The sequence below is a fragment of the Azolla caroliniana genome, unplaced genomic scaffold (assembly GCF_043228905.1).
Source record: "Azolla caroliniana isolate FFs.n. ecotype wild unplaced genomic scaffold, voAzoCaro1.0.p SCAF_9, whole genome shotgun sequence".
Taxonomy (NCBI): domain Eukaryota; kingdom Viridiplantae; phylum Streptophyta; class Polypodiopsida; order Salviniales; family Salviniaceae; genus Azolla; species Azolla caroliniana.
This window is the reverse complement of record NW_028230444.1, coordinates 6,682,399-6,705,557: the sequence shown is the minus strand read 5'-3', so window position 1 is coordinate 6,705,557 and position 23,159 is coordinate 6,682,399. Positions and strand designations below refer to the sequence as shown.

General features: G+C 37.3%; 2 protein-coding genes across 3 annotated transcripts; both read right to left on the bottom strand.

Annotated features, from left to right (window-relative positions):
- Positions 1–2,582: 2,582 nt before the first annotated feature.
- On the bottom strand, positions 2,583–8,594 carry LOC147860052 (polyamine oxidase 7-like). Of its 2 annotated transcripts, XM_087324553.1 has the most exons (11): positions 8,192–8,593; positions 7,773–8,022; positions 7,371–7,517; positions 6,976–7,037; positions 6,519–6,700; positions 6,268–6,411; positions 5,899–6,048; positions 4,810–5,064; positions 3,480–3,561; positions 3,183–3,328; positions 2,583–2,719 (listed from the first exon to the last, which is right to left on the bottom strand). In XM_087324553.1, the coding sequence occupies exons 1-11, from the start codon at positions 8,349–8,351 to the stop codon at positions 2,636–2,638; spliced, it is 1,662 nt and encodes a 553-aa protein (XP_087180679.1). In that variant the 5' UTR covers positions 8,352–8,593; the 3' UTR covers positions 2,583–2,635. The 2 variants fall into 2 exon arrangements, with proteins under 2 accessions (XP_087180679.1, XP_087180680.1); XM_087324554.1 differs by lacking the exon at positions 5,899–6,048 and having other exon boundaries at positions 8,192–8,594.
- A 4,206-nt stretch (positions 8,595–12,800) lies between these two features.
- LOC147860051 (protein SAWADEE HOMEODOMAIN HOMOLOG 2-like) lies at positions 12,801–22,952 on the bottom strand. Its single transcript, XM_087324076.1, has 9 exons — positions 22,802–22,952; positions 16,285–16,370; positions 16,010–16,055; positions 15,689–15,815; positions 15,536–15,593; positions 15,375–15,426; positions 14,737–14,880; positions 14,507–14,626; positions 12,801–13,322 (listed from the first exon to the last, which is right to left on the bottom strand). The coding sequence occupies exons 1-9, from the start codon at positions 22,856–22,858 to the stop codon at positions 13,194–13,196; spliced, it is 819 nt and encodes a 272-aa protein (XP_087180202.1). The 5' UTR covers positions 22,859–22,952; the 3' UTR covers positions 12,801–13,193.
- Between the last annotated feature and the right edge of the window lie 207 nt (positions 22,953–23,159).

Sequence of the window (23,159 nt, the reverse complement as noted above, 5' to 3'; positions counted from 1 at the left end):
TTCCACCTCAGACCACTTCCTCCTTGTGTCACCATAGGCGTGTTCCGCCATTTTTGCCAAAAGCGCAAACGGGCAGTGACCACATCATTGGAATGGCTGCAAACCTCGTCCAACTGCCCTTGTAGGCAGCTGATAAGAGCAAACCATATGTCCATGATCACTTCCTCCGGGGGTCGCACCAGATCCTAAAAAACCTTCAGGCAACGCACTTTCCATATATACCACATGGTGAAGCCTGCGATCAACATCCAAATTTCCGAGAACCTAGGGGATGCGGACTGCAAGCCTCATCCATAACGAATCTTGGCGATTTTGCCTCCAATGCATACATAGCACCAGCTATCCGCATTGAAGGCGTCCGTCCACCTATCGTCGGAGTGATCAATCCATGCCGCAGTACTCCACGATGCGGTTCCTTCCACTTCACAAGCCACAAGGAGGCGAGTCACTCTATCCCATACCTTTTGAGCTTGAGAGCAATCCCATAGACAGTGCCTCAGAGTCTCAATAGGTGAAGGGCAGAGTGGGCAGCCTAACGGGCCGCCACGTTTACCTAACCATTCGCCAATGGGAACCACATTATGACTGATCTGCCACCAAAAGAACTTGACCTTTTCAGGCATGTGGAGACGCTAGAGACCTTTCCAAAAAGTAATGAGAACCTCATCAGGGATGCCCAATGTACGCCAACCATTGCGTAAGGGGCCATCTAGTTGCAATTGTAAAGTCTGACCCAATTTAGTGTTGTACTCGAAGAAATGGCGAAGTCTGCCATCCTGGTTCCACCTGAAATCCCCTGGGTCCCATTCTAGCTCGATGAGGGGATAGCCACCATATACCCATAACTTCCAATGGGGTTCCACCTTAGCAACATCCGGGTCTGTTTTCCAGATGTTACCAACCTGCACCACCATGCGGATTGGGTGCCAAGAGCCCCTACTCTGCCTCTCCCCAAAAATTGTATCTCGTCCCGATCCACTCACACCCTTCAGCAACTTAACCACACCAGTCTCATCAAAGAGACCGAACCATGTATCTTCTCTCACCTCCCCCATCGAGACCCTATCAAGTGCCTCAGCTATCAATCTCCGCATTTTCATGGCTCCCTTGAGGGGAGGGAAAGGGACCTCCTAGTCCCCTCCTGAAGCCACCGTGCGTCTCCAATCATCTATAGAGAGGAGCCCTGTTTGCGCCAACTTTCCCCAGGCTAGGCCCTTAAGCTGCCCTAACATCATGTCACCACTTGACCGCACTTGAGGGTTCCAAAATAATGGCTATCTAGCCCACTCGACTAGTGTCTCTGGCGTGTGCTTGACCAAATGACGTCTTACGTGACACCATGCCCGCAAGATGGAGTTCGTGACCCTCTCCTCTGGTTGACAAGCCAACTTGGGAGGGACTCCACTCGTGCAACACCAATTCAAGGAATCCGGCCAAGGCCTACCATACTTGGGTGTCCCTGCTTGCAGCCTATTGCGAAGTAGTACCTTCCAGCACCCCTTACCTGGCAAGAGGCATCGAACCACCATTTTGGCTAGCAATGCTCGGCTCTGCATTAAGGGGTCTATGAGGCCAATCCCCCCTTTGGCCCGCGGTTGTGTTAACCAATGCCATGACACTCTGGCGGCAACAAACGGGTTGTCTGCCATCAGGGGGATCTCTAGATGAAGTTATGCCACCCTCACAAATGAATTGTGATGGGTCGTTTTGATATCACCATTAATATGAGCGACATTTTATATATTTTTTATATCTACAGAAATTAATCGTCCTCTCAAGGAGAAGTTCACATGGAAATGCAATCGCTCATGATTGCTATCATTATTGAAAAACAGTCCACACTATGTGATGGCCCAATGGTACGTTCCACATCTCTTCCTTATATATACTCGACAACAATAAACAAGATTCTTGTTATAGTCTTATAGATATTGTGATATCAAATATCTAGATTCTAGACAACTAGTGATAGAAGGGGCAAAAGATTCTTTAGAACATGCTACAACCACTTTTAATGCATTATCTTTAATATTTATATATGCTATATAGATGCTTTTGACATACCCACCTTCCATTGAAAAGATGTGTCGTTATAGATTAAGGAACTAATCAATGTTCACATTATTAATTTTAAGTTTAAGACTTGTAAAGCTAGTACTTCTTAACCTTGAAATTTAGAGTTTCTTGATGAATGGGTTTGACCTCACATTTGTTATACAAAGTAACAAAATACCTTCAAATACCCTTATATTTCTTGAAGCAGGCTCTTTGGACGTGGACAAGAGGGATTCAAGAACTATAACGAAAACATATGGGCATTCAAGAGTGTCTCTCTACAAAGTATTCAAATGAATAATTTTGCTAATTATAACCTTCTAGAAAATAACATCACCTTCTAAAAGGAATTGCTAGGGAGAACTCCTTCAAGAGCACTCTAATTAGAAAGAAAATAAAAGAAATTGAGAGAACTTGAAACCAACATACAGAATATTAAAATCAAAAAATGATGTGAAATGACCTCACAAGGCTACAAAAAATGATAAATTTGAGCTAGTACAACTATGTAAATGGACACATACACAAAGCAAAATCGATTTTTTTTATTCATATTTGAAAAGATTTTTTCCCAATTTCTTTATGTAGAATTACATCTCTTAGTGAGATGATGTTGGAGAACACTGATTGTATTTATGTAAACTTGTCGAAGAGACTCGCGCTCCTACAAAATCAAAACCAATTAATCCAAAACAATGTACGAGATTGAGAACATAATTGAACAAAAACATTGGCATGTCCACATTGCTCATGAGTGTGAACTCCATACAACATTTATAGCTCTTGACACTAATTCTCCAATATTTTGCGTCTTCTAATTCTCCTCTTCCTTGAAATGGTTTGTGAAAGTTAATTCATTATTATGTTTTCGCATTAGAAGAGGCAACACACCATTGAGTTTTGTTAAGCTTTGCATGCAATGTCTTCTTGTTTTATTCTATATATTAGTACATAGCTTTATGGTGTTTGTTACAATGTGGTGACCTTGATATGAACATACATGCTTTATTTGACTAAAGTAAATTAAGATTGATATGATCATCTTTTAACCCAAAAAAATAAGTTTGATTTTGTAGTATTCAAAAGAACATGACAACATCTAAGATATAAAAATTGAACTTTTTTACCTTTTGGATCTCCACACAACATGTACCGGTACAATTTCCAATCGTTTCATTCCTTACATTATCAACCCAAGGCACCACATCTGGCGTTATTTCATCACAATGTCCTCGTTGAATACAATCAATAAGAGTTTCAGCTGTTGCAATGCCTATTATGTACATGCATTTCAAGACATTTTGATGTTATTTGATAAATAAGGTAGACTACCAAAGAACTATTAAATTGAAATCATAGATATTATAATAATGCATATAGATTGTTGTTCTCAAGCCCAATTGATTGAAAACACAAGATATTACCTGCAAGATAAGCGCCATGTACATAGCCATTAAATGGTGCACTTGTATGTTCACCAGTGAAATACAAGGGACCGACCGGTGCCTGGAGAGGGATATAAATATCATTAGTGTTAAAACAGTAAATCCTAACCATAAACAAAGATTAAACATGAAATCGTACTAACATGGTAATGACTTAGAAAAACATATTGAATACTTTACTCTTCACCAAACCTTCAAATATATCGCACCCAACATCATCTTATAATAGAAAATGTTATTGTTAAACTTATGCCTAAATGTTCACTGCCTCCATGTGGAATGACATAAGATACCAATCACTATTTCTTGAGTGCTAGAGGATTGCTAAGGATAAGTTGATTTCAACCATGAAATGTATACTATGATGTATTGTTGGCTAAAGGTTATGGTTTACATGAATTCTCATTGCGAGGATATCTCCTATCTCCAGTACAAGATACGAGATAACATGGAGTAAAGAAATGTGAGGTTCTACTAAAGTAAAGTGAAGGATATAGAAGGATGACGACAAGCAGCACCCACATGAATGAATGAATGAATGAATGAGGGATTGAAGACATCTAGAGACTCGAGAGTGATAAAAAAAACTTATGCTTATGATCATTAAACCAAGATAGACATCCTACGAATTTGTTCAATTCCTTTATAAAGCATCAACGTTATGTACATGGTAAATGTTTAACAAATTTGTCTTGATACTTGAACATAGATGGTTCGTTTAATCATTGTTCTTATAAAAAGATTGTGGTTGGAATTGGGACATGATGGGGAAGGGGTGTCTCGTCAAAATCGAGGTCAATATAGAAAATTTTGACAGACAAGGATCACATGAAGCTAGAACCACTTAGACCAACTTGGCTCACCTTAACATAAAGCCATTCAAGTGTGTTCTATTCTTTTTGTAGGGGCCTATGAAGCTAGAACCACTTAGACCAACTTGGCTCACCTTAACATAAAGCCATTCAAGTGTGTTCTATTCTTTTTGTAGGGGCCTTGGCACGTGAACTTTTTCTTTTCTTCTTAATAAATTTTACCACCTTTGAAAAAAATACAAAAAAATAAAAACCTACATTGAAAACTAATATTAAATTCATTACCTTTTTGGTAAACAAATAAAATCATTAAACTTTAGTTTCACACACTCATAAATAAATAAAAGCACGAAAAGTTAAACTCTCAACATTCATTTCATCACCTTTTCATACTACAAACAAAGATCATTCAATGATATGCCCTCTTTACTCGCTAAATCTAAACCCTAAACAAAGATATCTATGAGAAGAAGAAGAAAGGTTAGGAGATAACATGCCTTCATTCGATCAAAATCAATCTTGGAGACTCCGATTGGCCAATTCATGTAACTTCCTCCCGTGAATCGATCTTGACCCCATCGTGGAACTAGAATGGCTTCAGGTTCTGGAATGTCTTCTCCAAACATCTTTCTCAACACCTCCACGATCTCTGCTTTTGTTGTTTCGTCTGGTTGTTGCTCAATCCGTCTGGATTCATCGTCTGTTATTGTCACGAACATGAGGTTTGATCCTGGATATTCCTTATCCAAATGCTGAAAAACAATTTTTACATTATGATGATGATATGCCGTCCTAAAAAAGGCCAAAGCTAGGACCAATTGACTTCAAAAAAAAGCATTACAAGAGTCTCTTCTATTGAGCAAAGGGTCTAGTATATGGATTCATCCATATATTTTTCTTAAGGTTGCTTCAATATTTCTCTAAAAAACATATATATTTGGCAAGAGGTAGATTTTAATGTGTTTGAGACTTGGTGACGTTGTATGAGTTTGGTGTGCATGTAGTAATATTCATGCCATGGCCAATAGATGCATAGTTGGATTGGTAGTTGAGGTGCTTCTATCTCATATAATTTAGTACTAATGCACTTGTAGACTTTCAATGAACCCTCTAGTTTGATAGTTTGATGGGTGTTAGCCCCGTATCAAGGACCATTAGTAAGTATGGTGTGGCTTCATTTTGTAACAACATCTTCTATATTGCCCAAGAAAATCTTTTTCCATCTAAAGAGGGGATTATGCTTTTTACCCAAACCTTCATCTTATATAACGAGAAGTGAATTACCATGATTTGATATGTCAAACCTTTGTTTGACTTCAATGGGGAGAGTTTGAAGAGAGAGATTTTGATTGGCTAGACTTAGAACAACTGGGACACACCTTAGAGGGCTTGCCATAAAATCCTCACACTTTTGTAGTAGATGGAACAACACTATCCAAGTGAATACACTTTTTTTTTGTTAAAAGAAATGGTTGATGTAAAAGAGTGAAAAAGGGAACAAAAAAAGGACCAAAATTCTCAATAAGCTAAATAGAAATAAAACGAGAACAAAAAAACTCATTGTGATAGAGAAAGGATGATCATACCTGCCAGATGGGATAATAACCCCTTTTCGCATCAGCATAAAGGAAGAATTCAGTGCCAGGTCCAACTGGCCAAAATGTGTAGGGAAACTTCAAAAATATCTTGGTGTAGATGGACATGTCAAATTGGTAAAATGTTTTGATCTTCCAATACTAGTATAGAAGCAATAAAAAGTTTGTAAGCCTTTGAGATATTGTCATGTAGATTAAAATATTGTGAATGTGGACGGACCATGGAAATATGGTGTGTTGTAATGCTCAAAGATGAAATTTAGCATATCGAACTCATGAAAAGATTTTCACTAGATTTAAGTATCTTTAAAGAAAACATAGGTTGAGAAACTAGTAGTATTAGGTTTCCAAAATGCTTACCGGTAGGTCAGGCTTGTAGTCGATAAGTTGGCTCTTTAAAACACCAAGGCTAACCGATATAATCACATACATTGATGTGTACGTGGAGTTATCTTCGGTTTTCACTATAACACCACTCGAAGAATACTCAATATAGTTGACCACCTTAATATAGAATGAATAGGTAGCATAAGTAGATGTATCATGTGCATGACTATAAGTAGGAACAACCTTAAATTAAGATTTATGAAGGCTAATGATAGTGCCATTACCTTGTTGAGTTTTAACCTTGAATCAATGATGTTTCCATCATCATGTTTCAAGAAATTTTTAGCCAATTGATGCAATAGGTACACATAACCCCTTTTGTCAGCAACGAAGTATTCATCATATCCGTAATATTCAAATGTCGGGTTTGGTATCACATTCTTCAAGCTTGTGATCCTAGGAGGTTCTATAATTCCAAGTGACACCCAATTGGGCTTCTTATGTTAAGCAAATATAAGAAAATGAAAGTCGGGCCCTATTATTGTATTTGAGAGAATCTTCTCACAATAAGAAAATGAAAGTGGGGCCCTATTATTGTATTTGAGAGAATCTTCTCACAATAAGAAAATGAAAGTGGGGCCCTATTATTGTATAAGAAAATGTGTTGGATCAGAATCTTCTCACAATAAGAAAATGAAAGTGGGGCCCTATTATTGTATAAGAAAATGTGTTGGATCTCACCTGCAATCTCGAAGTCATAGGTGGCATAATCTATTGCCATGTCTAATGGAGTTGTAGGGACACTGCAAGTTCAAACCTATGTTATGATTCATGTATTCAATCTTACTCAAATTATAAGCGTGTGCTAATTATTCCAAGGTAACAATAATGTTAATCCAATAGAAATATTTCCCTATTCATACTTTTTTGAATAAGGTGTTGTTATTATACACATGCTTTTGAATATGCTCCTACATAATGTGGTATCGGGTTCGGAAACTCTGCTTGAAATGTTTTAAAGAAACATAATCATTGAACACTGGGTATATAAATTTGTGAGCATTTTGGTATCATAAAATTTACCGTGACAAACTATACATTCCGATTAATTAGAAACCATGGGAAGGAAATCTTACAATCCGAACAAACGTTGGGAAGTTAATATGGAAATATCCTCTTCACCATTCGAAACTGTCGAGATGCTCAATTCATTACTGAAATTAGAACAAGCCGCAGCAAGATCGAACCTCGCTTGTGCCTCTAATAGAGGAAGAAGATGTCCACTGCATTTTTTGAGCATTATGAGCCAATCAAATTAGCTAGACATCCAAATGCATATATCATACACATGGTGCAATATGTACATAACCAAAGTGTGAATCTATTTGTATGTATGTATGTATGTATGTATGTATGTATGTATGTATGTGTGGGTGTGTGTGTATGTATGTATTTATGTATTTGTATGTATGTGTGTGTGTATGTATCTATTATGTCATTGTGCTAGATGATTTATGATTTGGTGTCAAGGTATTCACTCTTGATCATAGGTGTTAGCCGAAATGTTGTCGAAATCGGAGTAAGAAACAGTTAAGTTGTGCTGGTTAGCAAGGGTCCATATTGGGTTCTCCTTCCCTCCGCCGACACCTTCCACCCAATTCGCCCCGAGCTCGACCATGTAGCCCTCGAATTCTTTCTCGTGCATACGGCCACCGATCCGGCCGGTCGCTTCCAAGATTAAGAAATCATGGAAGCCATGCTTGGAGAGAGTGGAAGCTGCCATTATTCCTACAAATAAGCCAAAAAAGAGAGAAAGAAAGAAAAGAGCATTAAAAAACTTTGAGAAGACATAGAATTGAGATTTAATGTCTAAAGAGCATTTAGGGTGACCAATTATGTGAGATTAATGATTTTCCAGAAATAACTAATTTGATGTTAATATGATGGTTGCATTTACCTGACATGCCAGCACCAATGATGATGATTTTGGGGTTCGCATTGTGGGGTTTCGGGCTGGCACTATGGCCTTGGCTCCGAACAAGAACTTGTTCGAGAGACCACGAGAGAACAATGATAATCATGAGGAACCATGTGAATGAGGTGTAGCTAAAATGCATTTTGGAAGAAAACACAACTGTATGGTGAAAAATGTTTATGATATGGGCTCAATTCATAAGGTTACATATACATAAATACTTCAGGGTATGCACCCCAATTTGGGTGAAAGAACCCACTTAGGTAATGTGCATAGTACAAGAGATGTGATGGCTCCAAATTAGCTTATATGCTTAGTAAAGCATGGCCAATTTGGTTGATTTGGGCTACCCTGCATGAGTCTTTTGATCATTTTTGAGTTGGAAGTTTGGATCAATGTGATAGCATTGTGGATATATCTCGTTGAAAATGATGATATTGGAAAGCTATAAAGAATCTAGTGAGTGTTTCTCTTTCTAACTTTACCTTTTCCTAAGGTCCACTTCTTGAAGGGGAGGGAATCATGCACCATTACTCACTTCCAAAGACTTCCACTTCCTACTAGTGAGTTTCCCTCCATTCCACACATACTAAAAAACCTTGAATTTTAAGGTTAACTTTTGGTTTTCATAAACCATGGTGTGAGGAGGAGCATTAATGCAAATGCCAGGGTTCATTATTGGCATTAAAAGGCTACATGTGGAAGTTCCAAATTGCTTCAAACTCCCAAAGGCAAAGCCATTACCATATACTAGACTTCTTAAGGTTTGGAGCATGGGATAGGTTTGTAACATAAGAGATAGACACCCATCCTAGATGTGTCGTCTATATATTAAAAGAGGCCTCTACCCACCCTTTAGTTAGTCATTGATAGTTTTGCAATAATTGGTTGTGGAATAATTGAAGAGGTAGTGGCAACATGTCAAGCAAATGATGATGGTTGTTCAATACTAGTGATTGGCGATGAAAATATGGGTAACCGATTAGTTGCTAGGAAGTATGGTTGGTATTAAGTAAGGGTGCCATGTTTCTCAGAGGGGGGACACATAGTTGTGTCGAGTTCTATGTTTGCCAAACGCAGACACCATAGGTTGTCCAATTTGGATTCAAATTCTTGCTCACCATTCAATCATAATTATGCAAAGTTTGAGAGCACGTTGTGGGTTTGTTAAATTCGGCCCTTGAAGAATTTGTGCTCAACCAACTGTACATTATGTGTTTACTTATGAGGTTTATGTTTGTTTGTTATTATTATTATATTTATGAATGTGACCATTGTTTTTAAATGATTTTTTGCAAAGAGATATTTTGCTTTGTAAGCCGTGAGCATCATACAATAATTATCATTCATAAGCCATCTATAGAGGTTGACTTTATGATTTCGAAAGGAACCTTATAAGTTGTCCCCACCAAACCACCATATGAGTTATATTTTGTCAAACTCTCCGATTTGAATCATGTCATGTCATAACTCCCTCATGAATAACTATTTTTAACTAGCCCCTCCATTAACCCCCCACCCCCTACAATACTCTTTGGAAATCACAATTTCTACTCTTATTTAGAGATATACATATATACACTCTCGTGCCAACATCTAAGTTTGTATCTTCCCAGTGCCTACTTTTGCCTGACTTATGTAATAACGAAGTGGACACAATGAAAAATGTGTTGTGAGCTTAGACTCCAAATACGACCCCCTTCCTCATCATTCATAGGAGAGAGCGTTGCAGAGGTGTCTACCACTATTTTCATGAGATATTAGCTTTTGTGCATGGGACCATACATCATTTCCCACATTTTGTAAACACTTCGGACCCACTCGTGCAAATATGAATGAGGATATATAGAAACTTTTTGTACATATACGAAGGTGATTTTAGTGGAACATTGTAAAATTTCTTTTCTATAGTTTAAGTGTTTCTTCCTTCTTGGTCAAATTTTTTCAAAACCCTTGTATCATCATGGACTTATTTGGAAACTCTTCTTTATGCGACTTAGAGCTAATAGGATAAATAGGTAAGCAATATCTAGTTGTCTTCATATGAGCGGTATTTGCATTAAATTGATGTCTAGTTAGGATAGAATTGAGTTTTTTTCATAAAAGGTCCTAAACTCCTATTCATTTGCAACTATGTTGTGAGAATCTTAAACAACAATACAATCATTTGTCCATTTATATCCAATACGCACTTGCTTATCAATCTAATAGGACAGCCCCTCTAAATTCTGCCTTTTTTCCATGTTGTTGTGCATGTCCTTTTTTTTTAGAAATTGTAAAAGCATCTAGTTTCAAAACATGAAGACACTTCAACCTAATCAAAATTATAGAGTCATTATTTTTTGAGGTTCCAAATCATTTATAAAAGTGAAGTTTCTTGTGCATTGGTGATGCTAAAGGGCTATAACCTCCAAGATGAGGTGGAAGAAAGCAAATTAGAAAATGTGAGGGAAAAATGGAATGAAAGGCCTAGAATCAATCTTAGATGTTATATGATATAATAAGAGCTTTAAGTTTCTCAAGCTCTTCTTCCTCTTTATTATTAATGTTTTTGAATTGTTGACAATGATTCCTCAAAATCAAGTAAAATCTTTAAGAACCCTTGACCAAATTGTTGCATTTGTCATTATTACTCATGATAATAATTAACAATAAGCAACAGTTCGGTTCAATTAAGGTTCAAGTTTTTTTTAATGGTTCCGTTTCGGTTTGGTTAAAACAGTTTGCTGGTTTAGGGTTGCCAATTGACTTTTTTAAATTATTTTTTTAAACAACCTTTTCATTTTTAAGCTAATTCTCACATTTTAGGAAAATCTTTAAATTTTTTAAAATGGAAAATAAAAAATGAAAATTTGAATTTTTACCTAACCTTAAAAACCGAAACCGTGGTTTTAACGGTTTGAAATTTTGTAACGGTTTGGTTTAAACAGTTTTGGTTTACATGGTTTCATGGTTTGGTTTGGTTTGGTTTGGTTTGGTTCAAGTTTCAAAATTTTTAAACAATTCGGTTTTAAACCGGTTTGGTGTAGACACTCCCAATTGTTAATAATAACGATACACATTAAAATTTCATATTAGTGAAATAATTATTTGTAGGCTTTAGTTTTGTGTTGAGCTTATGCCATAAACCTTGATATTTTACTACATTCCATATAAAAACAAATAATTATATAATTGATCAAAAGTTAAAATACAAAAAGAAATTACCTTTAAAATTGTAGCTTGAAACCATTAAGTGTTAACTCGTGGATATCAATGCTTGTTTACGTCCGCCTCACTTACAAATATAACAATAAGGCAATCTTTCTATTCCATTGATTAGCAATGATAATGAGAACTATTGCAATGGGAGAAGAATCAAAAGGACATATAGAACGATTGCCTAAATTTCTCCCTACTAACTAAGAAGATAATACAATCACTAAGGGTTGGCACCACCGACACTCCATTAAGTGCTAAAGCTCCATTTTATGTAGTTGAGGGGCTTGTGACAAATATACAGTAAGAGATTGCAATGCTTGCAATAAGCATGACATTGCTCAACCCATAAAAGCTTGGATGGAAAAAGACGGGCAAGGCCAAATGAGAAAACATGACAACTAAAGGGCAAGCTCAGCAAGAAAAAGGGCAACTCATCAAGTGATCACAGAAGGCGAATGCCAAGTTGTAATGAGTCAATGCCATCACTGCCACAAAGGACAAGACAAGATATATCTCTCAATATCTTTATTTTGTATCTATATTAGTATGGAGAAACATGTAATAGTATTGATTCTTTATGGACTCCTATTTTCTTGTAATTAAGAATTTATTAAACTAATTAATCTTGTTTAGTATATAGATCAAGAGTTCAACAATTACAATATCGAAACAAAGTACATCAAAATCCAAACATACAAAGATGGCAAGTGTCACCATGATGGCAAGCAAGAGAACCACAAAAGTGAAGATGTCTGAGGGTATACTTTGCACCATTCAAGAGGTATGTCATTTGAGGGGCTTGAATAAAAATCTATAGCCCACTAGGATCATTAGATACTATTGGATGTAAAATCCATACTCAATGTGGAACCATGAAACCAGCTACAAAAATGATAGATGAAAATTATTCACCTACACAAACCCAAGTAGTAATAGTTATCATCTCATCAGCAGATTCTACAAAAGAATCAACAAGGATGTGGCACATATGTTGTACCACATGTTTGAACAAGGTTTGATGATTCTCGAACATGTCAGAACAAGGTTCCTTATTCTTCTGCAACAAAAGCTGCTTCCAAGTCTCAAAAAGGTATCATTACCCTTTTATGAGCATTGTGTTAACAGACAATCGATGTAGGATAATTGGCATTTTTTTTTATAATGAATCCAAGAGATGTTGGCTGTACCAAATCAACAGGGAGGCAGATGTCTTTCTAGTTTCCAAAATATACAATGCCATATGGACCTTGAATTTCTGAAAAAAGTAAGTGCTCAGACAAATAATGGAGAAAATTATCTATTGTGAATTTGGTAGCTTCTGTGAGCCAAGATGTTGAAAGGTAGTTCACATCGACATACGCTCGCAACAAAATTTGGTGGAGCAGTTGAACACAAGTTCTTCTATATTCTCGATCGTCTCTTATATATTAAGTGATGTGGATTGGGATTACAAATTGAACAATTCAAAATTGGCACCCTCACTAACTGTAGACAATACCATAGGTCAAATATTCACACAAAAAAAAATCACCTCAACAAAATGTAAAGCCAACCAACAGCTCATTTAAGTGAGCCTGATTTGAGTTGCCTTCCAAACCCAAAATCACTCTGCCAGTGAGATTAGACTTTTTGTCAATGCATCAATGTCAATCAATGATACTACCATCTCAGGGCTGTGCGCTTTTGACTTAGCATAAATGAGATGACTATTCTGTTGATGTGTCAAAGCCAATGCTATTGTGCCAGCTCAATGCACAAACCTTTGTAAGTCAAAGCATCAGAGTCAATGATATTTGTCCAGCTCTTGACACAAATCCGATTTTTGCTTGCTAGAATTTGTAGCTGTTGTGGATTCAATAGGTCTATGCTCTGCTTCAGGCCGTCGGCATAGTTTTTTTAATGGCAGAACACCCTGAAAAAGACAAAATAAAAGGGAAGTAACTCAATATTGTGCATGTAAATGATATTCCAAGTACCAAGGAGTAGATTTCACAAAAATAACACAGATCCCTGAAACAACATTCATGACAGAAGGCAAGAAGTCATCACAGAGATTACCAAACACAAAATATTTAGATATGGAGCTAGGGAGTCAGTCAACTGGTTTGGACCCTTGCTATGACAACCATTGCTCAAGAGTTCGACTCCCAGTAAGAATGTAAGGTTTAAGGGAGAAAAGAATGTGGGAATCAAAGTCCCCATTGAGAAAAAAGAAGAAGCTTGTGACTCAACCTCATTAAGACAAGAAAAAGGGCATGTTGCCATGTAGAGAAAATACGAGACTTATTATTCATGATGGATACTACAAAAATCTAAGAACCAAAGGCTGCATTCACAGGGATAAGAGCCACTAACAATGACGTCAAATATGTAAGGAAACAGAGTTCTACCTCCATTAAGAAGGAAAAAGAACGGTGACCAGAATGCCATCAGCATTCATTATACATTACAATAAACATGATTGCAATGTACTATTTATAGGGATACGCCTGCATATGCCATAATTATAGTATACATGTTTTTGAAACATGTATAAGGTCACGGGCAAGATATCTCTCTATTTTGTTTTCACAGGAGTTCAAACCTCAATATGTGCTTAGAGAAAAAGCATCCAAACAACTTAGTCAAACACTAAGAAGCTGTGCAAACTTTCAGAAAAGCATGATGTCAGTAATGTCTAAGGCAATGGGAGAATCACTTGTCAGATAGAAACATCAACAGATCTAAGGCTAGGATCTCTGTGTTATTGCCATGGGATACTATAGAGGATTCTTTGTAGTGACAATAGCAGGAAGAAAGATTGAACGTGCCAAAAATGGGTTACACAAACAGTTTTTTGGTTTACAGCAGTTTAGTTTGAAGTGATCTATTTATGAAAGGCATCACAATGAGATCGCACAAGGAATACACAGGTTCCATATTAGCTCATGTACACTTGATATGAACCTCAACAATATCTAAGCTCTTCTTCACTGTATGTAGCCTATATTAGTAACATTAAAAACGGGAAAACCCTAGACCTTTGGATAGAATCATCAACCAATGGCATCAATGAGCAACAGAAATCATTAAGAACAAACAAAAAACATAAATTACCATGGATCCACTGTGCTCATATTGAACCACAAATTTGCATCTACAGCCTCTAATATCATGTTTCCTCCTCTCAACATCAACCACACATGCATCATAGTAAAGCGCCTGCTTATTTGCCTCCTGAGACATTAAAACAGCTTCTTCTTAGAACATGCCTTTAACTGAAAATGGGTCAAAACAAAATATTATAAATGGTTTATAATTTTCTTTTTACATTTAGACAAAGAGACCTGAAAGCAGAGAACGATTTCTCCAGGGAAAACAGAGATGCATTCTGATGATTCATATGGCACAGACCGTTGCCGAATCGCAGCCTTAACATTTACCCATTCATCATCCTCGGCACCGTAACCAACAAACCGTACCCTAACTTCCTGCAGCATATGGATTAACAAATTAATTCCCCATATTCAAAAAGACGGTGCCGGTGAAAAAATGTGAGGATTTGTTGATTATGCTGAACGAATTCAGTGTTTCTTTCATCTCTCATTGTATTCTCTCTCCAAGGTTTTCCACCTTAGCATATCCATTCAAAGTCTCAGTTTAGTACATAATCTTTTCTTGTAATATATTTTTCATATTCAACACTAAATGAACATATAGAGACAGACAGAATAAAATTGTGAAATTCAAGTTCTGGCCTCAAGTGTTTTATATGTAACACACTCCTATATGTATTTTTACATGGGAATAAAGTATGCCACCAAAATAGCAGATTTTCATACAATAAATAACAAGGTCACATTTCCATTCAAGGAATTGTGACTTTTAAATAATAGTATTAGTTGTTGCATAGGCAATATAATTGAACAAAGCACTGAGCTACATTGTAGCCAACATAACATTTTGATATGGTACAAATGCATACCGGATCTCCAGAATTTAGCATCCTGTGACCCAAGAATGCATGCACATCATACCTGTATCATGAAAACACACATAATGTCTAAATAAGTTGGACATTGAAAACAGATATATACAGATACATGTGAGTTTGGTTTGAATTTTGATTCTTAAAGAAAGATATACCATGCACCATCCTTGGATGACTTTGCCTCAAACTCCATTTTAGTGATGTCTATCTCATCTGTACATTTTATGAAATGTACAATTTTATATATTAATGAAGTAAGTACACAAATTCAATAATGCTAGATACAAGCAAACACAAACATAAGATACCTGGTAAAGTTGCACTAGAGGTAGCTTCAACTCTGTTTGGCAAATCCTCTTTTGGTAATATTTGAGTTTGTTTTTCCGCCTCCTTCTTCCGTATATACCATCTTCGATTTTGGAACCAATGACTCACCTTGAAGTGTAGAAATATAAATATTACAAAAATGTTGAACATATACATACACACACACACACATATATGTATGTATATATATATATATATATATATATATATATATTGTAAATTATGTTTGTATAAATATATTAAAATTATGTTGTACATTTCAAGTATACATTGTAAACATGCTTTTTTCAATGATAACAAACCTGCCCCCTCTTCACCATCATCATTCCATCTTGCTCCCGAGCTTTGCTGCAATAAATACATCTATGTCAATACAATCTCCTGATTGTAACAAGCTGATATTTCCATAAAGTCAGATGACAACTATCATAATATATAGATGTACTTAAATGCACATATATAAATATCTCCAGAAATTACATATATTTACTTTTTTCTGATTAAGAGATAAGATCAGTACTTACGTAGATATATACAAGATGAACATTCAAACTTTCTTATATAAAAGGAAGGAGACCTGAATTTCTCGACCAAGCCTTGCAAGATCTTCTCAGAAGGAATAGATCCTCTGCTTTCCTGCCATACTTTCTCCAGTTTTGCTAACTATACACATAAAATTCAAATTCACATTGCATCAGAAAATAATTTGATAAACATAGAGTCTGAACAAAATTTGAAACATTATTCCTTATTTACTATCACCTAATTTCTAAAAGACCAAAAAACAAGAAAAAAACGTTCTTGATACCCTTTCCCTTTCTTTTCAGCTTGATTGTAATTTCAATAGGCATATTTGGGTATGGTGGGAATGTCAGAGAGAATAGAATAGTTAAACAAATTATGACGAAATGTTTGAGGTATAATGCCAAATTTTGTTTTTGTTTACACAGCCAAAAATGTGACAATAAAATTTCTAATTGCACAAGAGGAACTATAAACAGAAATGGAGTTTAAATAAAAATGCTCCAACAAACTCATGTGAAGAGCAATACATAACATTGTCTATCATGTTAAGTTGATAATGACGGTGATCACATTTATGTGCATAGATATAATGTTCTGGGTCTTGCTCAAATTGGATCATATGATGTTTCAATCTTTCTCCGGTCAGCATAAAAATATTTAGGGAAAGATTCCTCAATGCTTGAGAGCTGTTACAGACTCCAAAAGAAGTTTCAGCAAAAGTTCGCACATGTCATTGGCATTGCAAATATATCTTGATTAACTATTATTAGAGTGTAAAGACCGGCTAATAAAGACCCAAAACTTGTTTCCTTTATAGGGAAGATAGATCTCAGTGTTTTTTTTTGGGTTAATGTGGGTTATATTTGGCCGTTCGAACATGAAAAGACCACTCCCTGTCATTGCCAGTGATTGCATATCCCGAAAAGGTATTAGAATGTACAGGAAAGCTAAAAAAGAACCAAAAAGTCCCTTTCTCCGTAAGGGAGATGGCCATCAAAGTTCTTTTTTTATCCCATAATGACTTCATCAGAATCTTAACCATAGACTTAATTACTTAACATAGTTACACACGGACAAAATAATCATATCTAACCTCCGCAACATGAAAGATCCCTCTGTTGACCATATCTTCACACTTAGGTGCTTAATTGACCAGACGAAGGCTCGTAAGAAGAAACTATATTGTTGCTTTGTGGACTTCCGCAAAGCCTTTGACACGGTTCCTAGGGAGAGGTTGTTTGATAGACTTAAGAGCTTGGAGATACCAAATGACATGATCTGGGCCATTTATGCCTTATATGAGCAAGTATTTGGGTGCGTACGATACCCAGGTGGCCTATCCGATTGTTTCACTAGCACCATTGGTGTAAAACAGGGTTGCCCCTTGTCATGGACTCTTTTTGGGATCTACATTGATGAGATCACTGATTTTATTGCTCGAAAGGGAGGCAAGGGAGTAGTTATTGGGGATACGCAAGTTAGTCTCTTACTCTATGCAGACGAAATTATCTTGCTCTCGGAGTCGGAACACGACCTACAAAAGCATCTTAATGCCCTAGATGACTTTTGTACACAACAAGGACTGGTAGTGAATCTAACGAAAACTAAAGTCCTTATCTTTCATACATTGTCCCGAGTTAGGAGTAAATGTCACCTAACCCTCTCTCATAAATTAGTTGAGGTAGTGGGATCATATGTATACTTGGGAGTCACTTTTAGTGCTCGCTCGGGTAAATTCTCGATGACCCAAGCAGCCAAAGATAGGCTAACGAGAGGGTATGCATCCCTCTCACTCTTAGAGAGACAATGCCAACAGGCATACTTTCAAGAGCCACGGACTAAGGGATGGCTCTTCGACTCATTAGTGACCCCTTCCCTCATGTATGCAAATCAATGTCTACCATCCTTCATGTGGACGCAATTAGAGAGACCTTTGGTGACGATGTTATCACGTCAACTTCGAAGCAAATCGACAATACCGCATGACATTATTAGAGCAGAGTTTAGTCTACCCCCGATGTTAGTAGAAGCACTCTTTCAAATGGTAGTTTTTATTCATCGGATACATAGCCAACCACAAGATAGGATATCCCGTCGAGCCTTTGAGGCATCCTGATCCCTACATGCATCTGGAGACACTAGCTCTTGGTATAGCATTGTGGTAAGTTGGTTACTTGCAAACGGCATAGACATTAATAACCTACCTCCCCTTAAGTACAACCATGGGACTGATTAAACTCTAATCTCTCATGAAGACCGTAATAAAGTGATACGCCAAGAAATATGGCAAATTTACACTCAATATAAATGGATCACCCCACGAGAGCCACACCCCTCTAAAATGTTGTACTATAAGGAACACTTCTTGCACTTCTCTAAGTTAGGTTTTATTACACGACCAAGATATCTAGATACATTCTTATCAAATGCACTAAGGGTGACCATTGGACAACTTAGGATATCATCTCACCAACTTGAGATTGAGAATGGTCGAGCTAATAGAGTCCCTAGAGAGAAAAGGCTATGTAGGTTATGCCACATAGCGATAGAGGATGAGTATCACTTCACATGCAACTGCCCAACTTATGCCGAGATACAAGCAGAATACCAAGACATATTAGGATCCTCTCCCACCCTCTCCAAACTATTAGATACCCCGAGTGTAAAAAGACTAGGTAGGTATATCTTAGAGCTAAAACAACATAGGGAGAATAAATTACAAAGTGTTAATCGTAACCCTTTTACTATTCAGCAACATGTAACTAGTTTAATTTTTCCGGAACAAGGGGAGATGATGAATGTGGATACACTTACGCCGCTCAGCCTCTCCCTTGAGGAAGCAGAAATACAAAGAACAACCAAACGCCCTTGGATGTTGGGCTTCAAAACAAGTCAACGTGGAGTAGAAAAGATTAAGAAGATAAGGGAACGTGAGCTACGTCGACTAGAAGCTATGGTTGGGGTACCGTTTACATTGGGACCACGGGCCACATCCACATCGCAACCCTTTGACCTCCCACTTCTCTTCGAGAGTCTTGGATGGAAATGAAATTAGGCCTAGTATAACATCTTTTCATTGTAGAACATGTTTTTTTTTAGAACTATTTTTTATCTTATTTTGATTTTTTTACTTTCGATGAATGGGTAAATATCCCATTTTTTGTAAACCATTTGTCTCATGGGCCAAATTTGGCCTTAGAAGACGTTAATATATCTTTCTTTCTTTCTTTCTTTCTTTCTTTCTTTCTGTGTGGCAAAAAATGGGTAAATATGTGTTGTGCATCCATCAGAGGTTATGGATGTAACAAATACCAAAAACCCACATTCTCATTGTATAATCATAAAAAGCTTCAAAAATCCAAAACCCCACTTGTTATAGAGAAGAGATAGCTCTTATATAATTGTTTCAAGTTTGGCCTATGATAATAATAATCTGCTTTCCCCAACAATTACACAACTGCCATACCAGGGAGGCAGATATTTTGCATCCATAAATGACAAAAAGTCACTTCTTCCAGTGCCAAATGCCAAAGCAATGGCAAAGATGCAAATTACATGAGAAAATCACTTTTCAAGTGGTGGATATGATACACAATTTGAAGTTGGACATGAACAATGAAAGGACTCTGTGTCCCCAATATCTAGGAAAGTAAAATGCAAACTGGTATTGATGAAGCCCCTTTAGGAAAACCCACAGAAATGGACCTAAAGAAAGTCCAGTCCTCAAGGCACAGATAGCTGAAATTGAGGTCCACATCGGCAGGAAATTGGACAGAAAACACACTCATGTCTGCAGTCTTCAAGTGATGTTGTAGAAAGAAAGAAAGAAAGATATATTAACGTCTTTTAAGAGGCCAAAATGGCCTATAAGACCGAATAAGAGATTACATCTTAAATGTTTTCTCGTCTTTGAGAACAAATCAAAATAAAGTAAATATTACACAGTAAATATAAAAGTAAATAAGATGAAAAGAAAAGAGACGAGAGAATCTGGTTTTTGGCCCATGCGAGATTCTCAAGTTTGGTGTATTGTAGCTTTTGTCTCCGAAAGATCTCTATCATAGGTCGATCCAGAATGGAAATGTCTCCGAAGCGAGGGAAGCACCTACGATGGCGGGAGATAATGGCTTTTATTTGTCGATGACAAGGGTGTCGAGGTCGTGGTCCATGGGGCCGGGGCCTACGTGCACGGCAAATTGCCATTGCCCGATCAATCGTAACCCCTTTGTTATATCCTGGTCTGGATCCCATTTCTGTATCTTGGGGTTGACTTCTAGCATTAGGAGTGATAGAGCTAAAGAAAGTTGTGATTGTTCTTTGTGGATGAGCTTGTGTGGTTGTATTCTTCAACAACTTTTCCCGATGTCTCTTGAGCTCGAGCAAGAAAAGTCCTAGGCATCTTTGGTCCTCATATTCCATTACCTTGCGTAGTGGGCCAAAGCCTTGTTTAAAGAGGCAATGGTATCTCCCTCTGATTTCATAAAAGACACTACAATGACAAACATAGTGTTCTTCAGATTCCACTCCTTGATGACACAATTGGCAAATTCTCTCTTCTAGAGGTAGTCGTGTATATCTGCCCACCTCAATCTGTAGCTGATGTGATGAGGTTCGCAACTGCCCTATCACACTACGCCGCGCATAGGATAGATGTATGTCCATATAAGGTGGCCTTATGACAAATCCATCCTCCGATGTATGTAAGAAGTGTGTCTTATAGTGGGCCATCTTTGTACCAAGTGCTATTTTGGGGCTGATCCATGTTATCTTGTTTTCTAAGTTAATAATATCAGTTCGGATCACTCTATTCTTTTACACTTTGGTCATATTGAGATGGGGACACTCCAAGCTATATTGGAACGGGGGTAGTGCATTTATATTCATGCCATGTGACTCGAACCATTGCTGCATTTCAGCATACCAACAGTGAGTGTCTGCATTTTCAGCCAATTGTCTTGATGACATAATTGCCAACCTTGGGTACCTTCGTTTAGGGAGCTCCCAAAGACGTTGGATAAATGTCACTGATCGGAACAATGCCTCGGTTATTATAGGTGTTGCTCCCATCTCTGCCCGGATTATATCGTGGGGCACCGATGCTTTGCTCCTTATCATGCGAGCAATCATTGACACTAAAGGTCTCTCTAAATCTTTCCAATGATTTGCCTTGTTAAGACTCAGTCCCCATGTCTCTACTCCATAGAGAAGAGTTGGTGTGACAAGTGTATCAAATAACCACAGCCTAGTCCGTGGCTCTTGGAACTGCAAATGTGCACATTGTCTTTCGAGAGCACCAAGGGCTGCATATCCACGAGAAAGTCGGGCACAAGCGGCCTCCTGTAAGGAGAACCTAGGTCCTGTAAATGTTACTCCTAGGTATGTGTAAGAGCGTGTGTATTCCACCTTTTCCTCTCCCAAGAAGAATTCTGGTTCTGATCTTGTTACCCATGCTTGGGTGGTGTTAAACACCATCACTTTAGTTTTATTCATGTTGATTGATAAACCTCCATAGAGAAGAAGCAAACGCCATCAGAAACATGTCTTCTTTGTAATAAAACTGCTAGCAGTAGATCACCCATGACTACCCCCATACGAAGAGGTGGGCTATGACAGAAGACAGAAATGCTATCCCCAATTTAGCAATCCTTGCTACCATCCCTCTGGTTATCTTAATTTCAACTCAATTTGAGATCTTTTCAAGCGGCTACCTCAGGGTCTTCACTTCAGATAGAGGTGTTTAGTCCAGAGAGAACCAATCATCCCATGGTTTTTTTGCAATTAAATACTAGAACCGCAGAATTTGCGAATTCTATACGCTCTCTCATTACCTTCAGGAAAGCCCTTAATCAGAGGCTACACATTGAATCTCTGATCGAATTTTCCGTATCTTCAGCATCCTCAATCGAAACAATTCCTAATTGAGCCAGAGGACTCAACTGTGGCCTGAAGAGAGAATAATTTTCATTCTCATTGAAATAAATGCAAGAGGGACATCCACCAAAACCTCTATTTTGTAAAGAACTAATTTGGTCTCTCTATTGGCAAGGGGATGATGCCAATTAATGAGGCAACATATGCATTTCCATGAGATGCCAATACTGAAGCGTAACACTTAAAGATTCGAACACTATTTAACCACATGCAAATAAGATATCCGTCAATCTTTTTCTTGCAATCTATAATAGCCTACAATGTCCTCGCAATAGAGATAATGTAGGGATAATGAATAAAGATAGGATAGGATCATGATAGATTTCCACCACTTTCAGATGCATATAAAAGAGGTGTGGACTCAGATTTCCAATACATAAACTTATCTGATATCGTTCTGGATATATAGTCAACGAGTTATGGATCAAAAATAGCTGACACCCATGTACTCTTTCTCTCTCTCTCATATATATATATAAACATATATATATATATATATATATATATGTATGTATGTATGTATGTATGTATGTATAAACATATATGTATGTATGTATGTATGTATGTATAAACATATATGTATGTATGTATGTATGTATGTATGTATGTATCTCAAATTTTAGGGTAAAGAAAACTACCTCATTTGGCAAGAACCGGAAGGGTTGGGATCCTCCTCCGGATGGGGGCCTCCCCATCTCTCTTTCTCTTTCTCTGTCTTTTGTCTGTGATTTTCTTTATTTGTTTCTTTCTTTGCCTGTGATTTCCTTTCTTTCTTTGCCTTGATCTTTCTCTTTCTCTTTCTCTTTCGTTGTCCGCCGAAACCCCTTTATTTGGTGAACGCCCTTCTTTCTTTTTCGAAATGCATGGATGTCAGGAGGAGGAGGAGGAGGAGGAGGAGGAGCTCTGCATTTTAATCTGTCTCAACTCAAGTGGGTTTGAAGAAGAAGAAGAAGAAGAAGAGAAGGAGCTTTGATTGAAGAAGAAGAAGAAGAGTTT

What these genes read in the sequence shown, in the direction of transcription:
- LOC147860052 (XM_087324553.1), bottom strand. Translation starts at nt 8,351, where the DNA reads ATGCATTTTAGCTACACCTCATTCACATGGTTCCTCATGATTATCATT. An exon ending in CTATGACTTCGAGATTGCAG is followed by an intron (nt 6,701 to 6,975) that starts GTGAGATCCAAC and finishes TTGGAATTATAG; the next exon opens with AACCTCCTAGGATCACAAGC. An exon ending in ACATGGCGCTTATCTTGCAG is followed by an intron (nt 3,329 to 3,479) that starts GTAATATCTTGT and finishes TGTACATAATAG; the next exon opens with GCATTGCAACAGCTGAAACT.
- LOC147860051 (XM_087324076.1), bottom strand. Translation starts at nt 22,858, where the DNA reads ATGGGGAGGCCCCCATCCGGAGGAGGATCCCAACCCTTCCGGTTCTTG. An exon ending in TCCGGTTCTTGCCAAATGAG is followed by an intron (nt 16,371 to 22,801) that starts GTAGTTTTCTTT and finishes TTATGTGTATAG; the next exon opens with TTAGCAAAACTGGAGAAAGT. An exon ending in CTCTAGTGCAACTTTACCAG is followed by an intron (nt 15,594 to 15,688) that starts GTATCTTATGTT and finishes TAAAATGTACAG; the next exon opens with ATGAGATAGACATCACTAAA.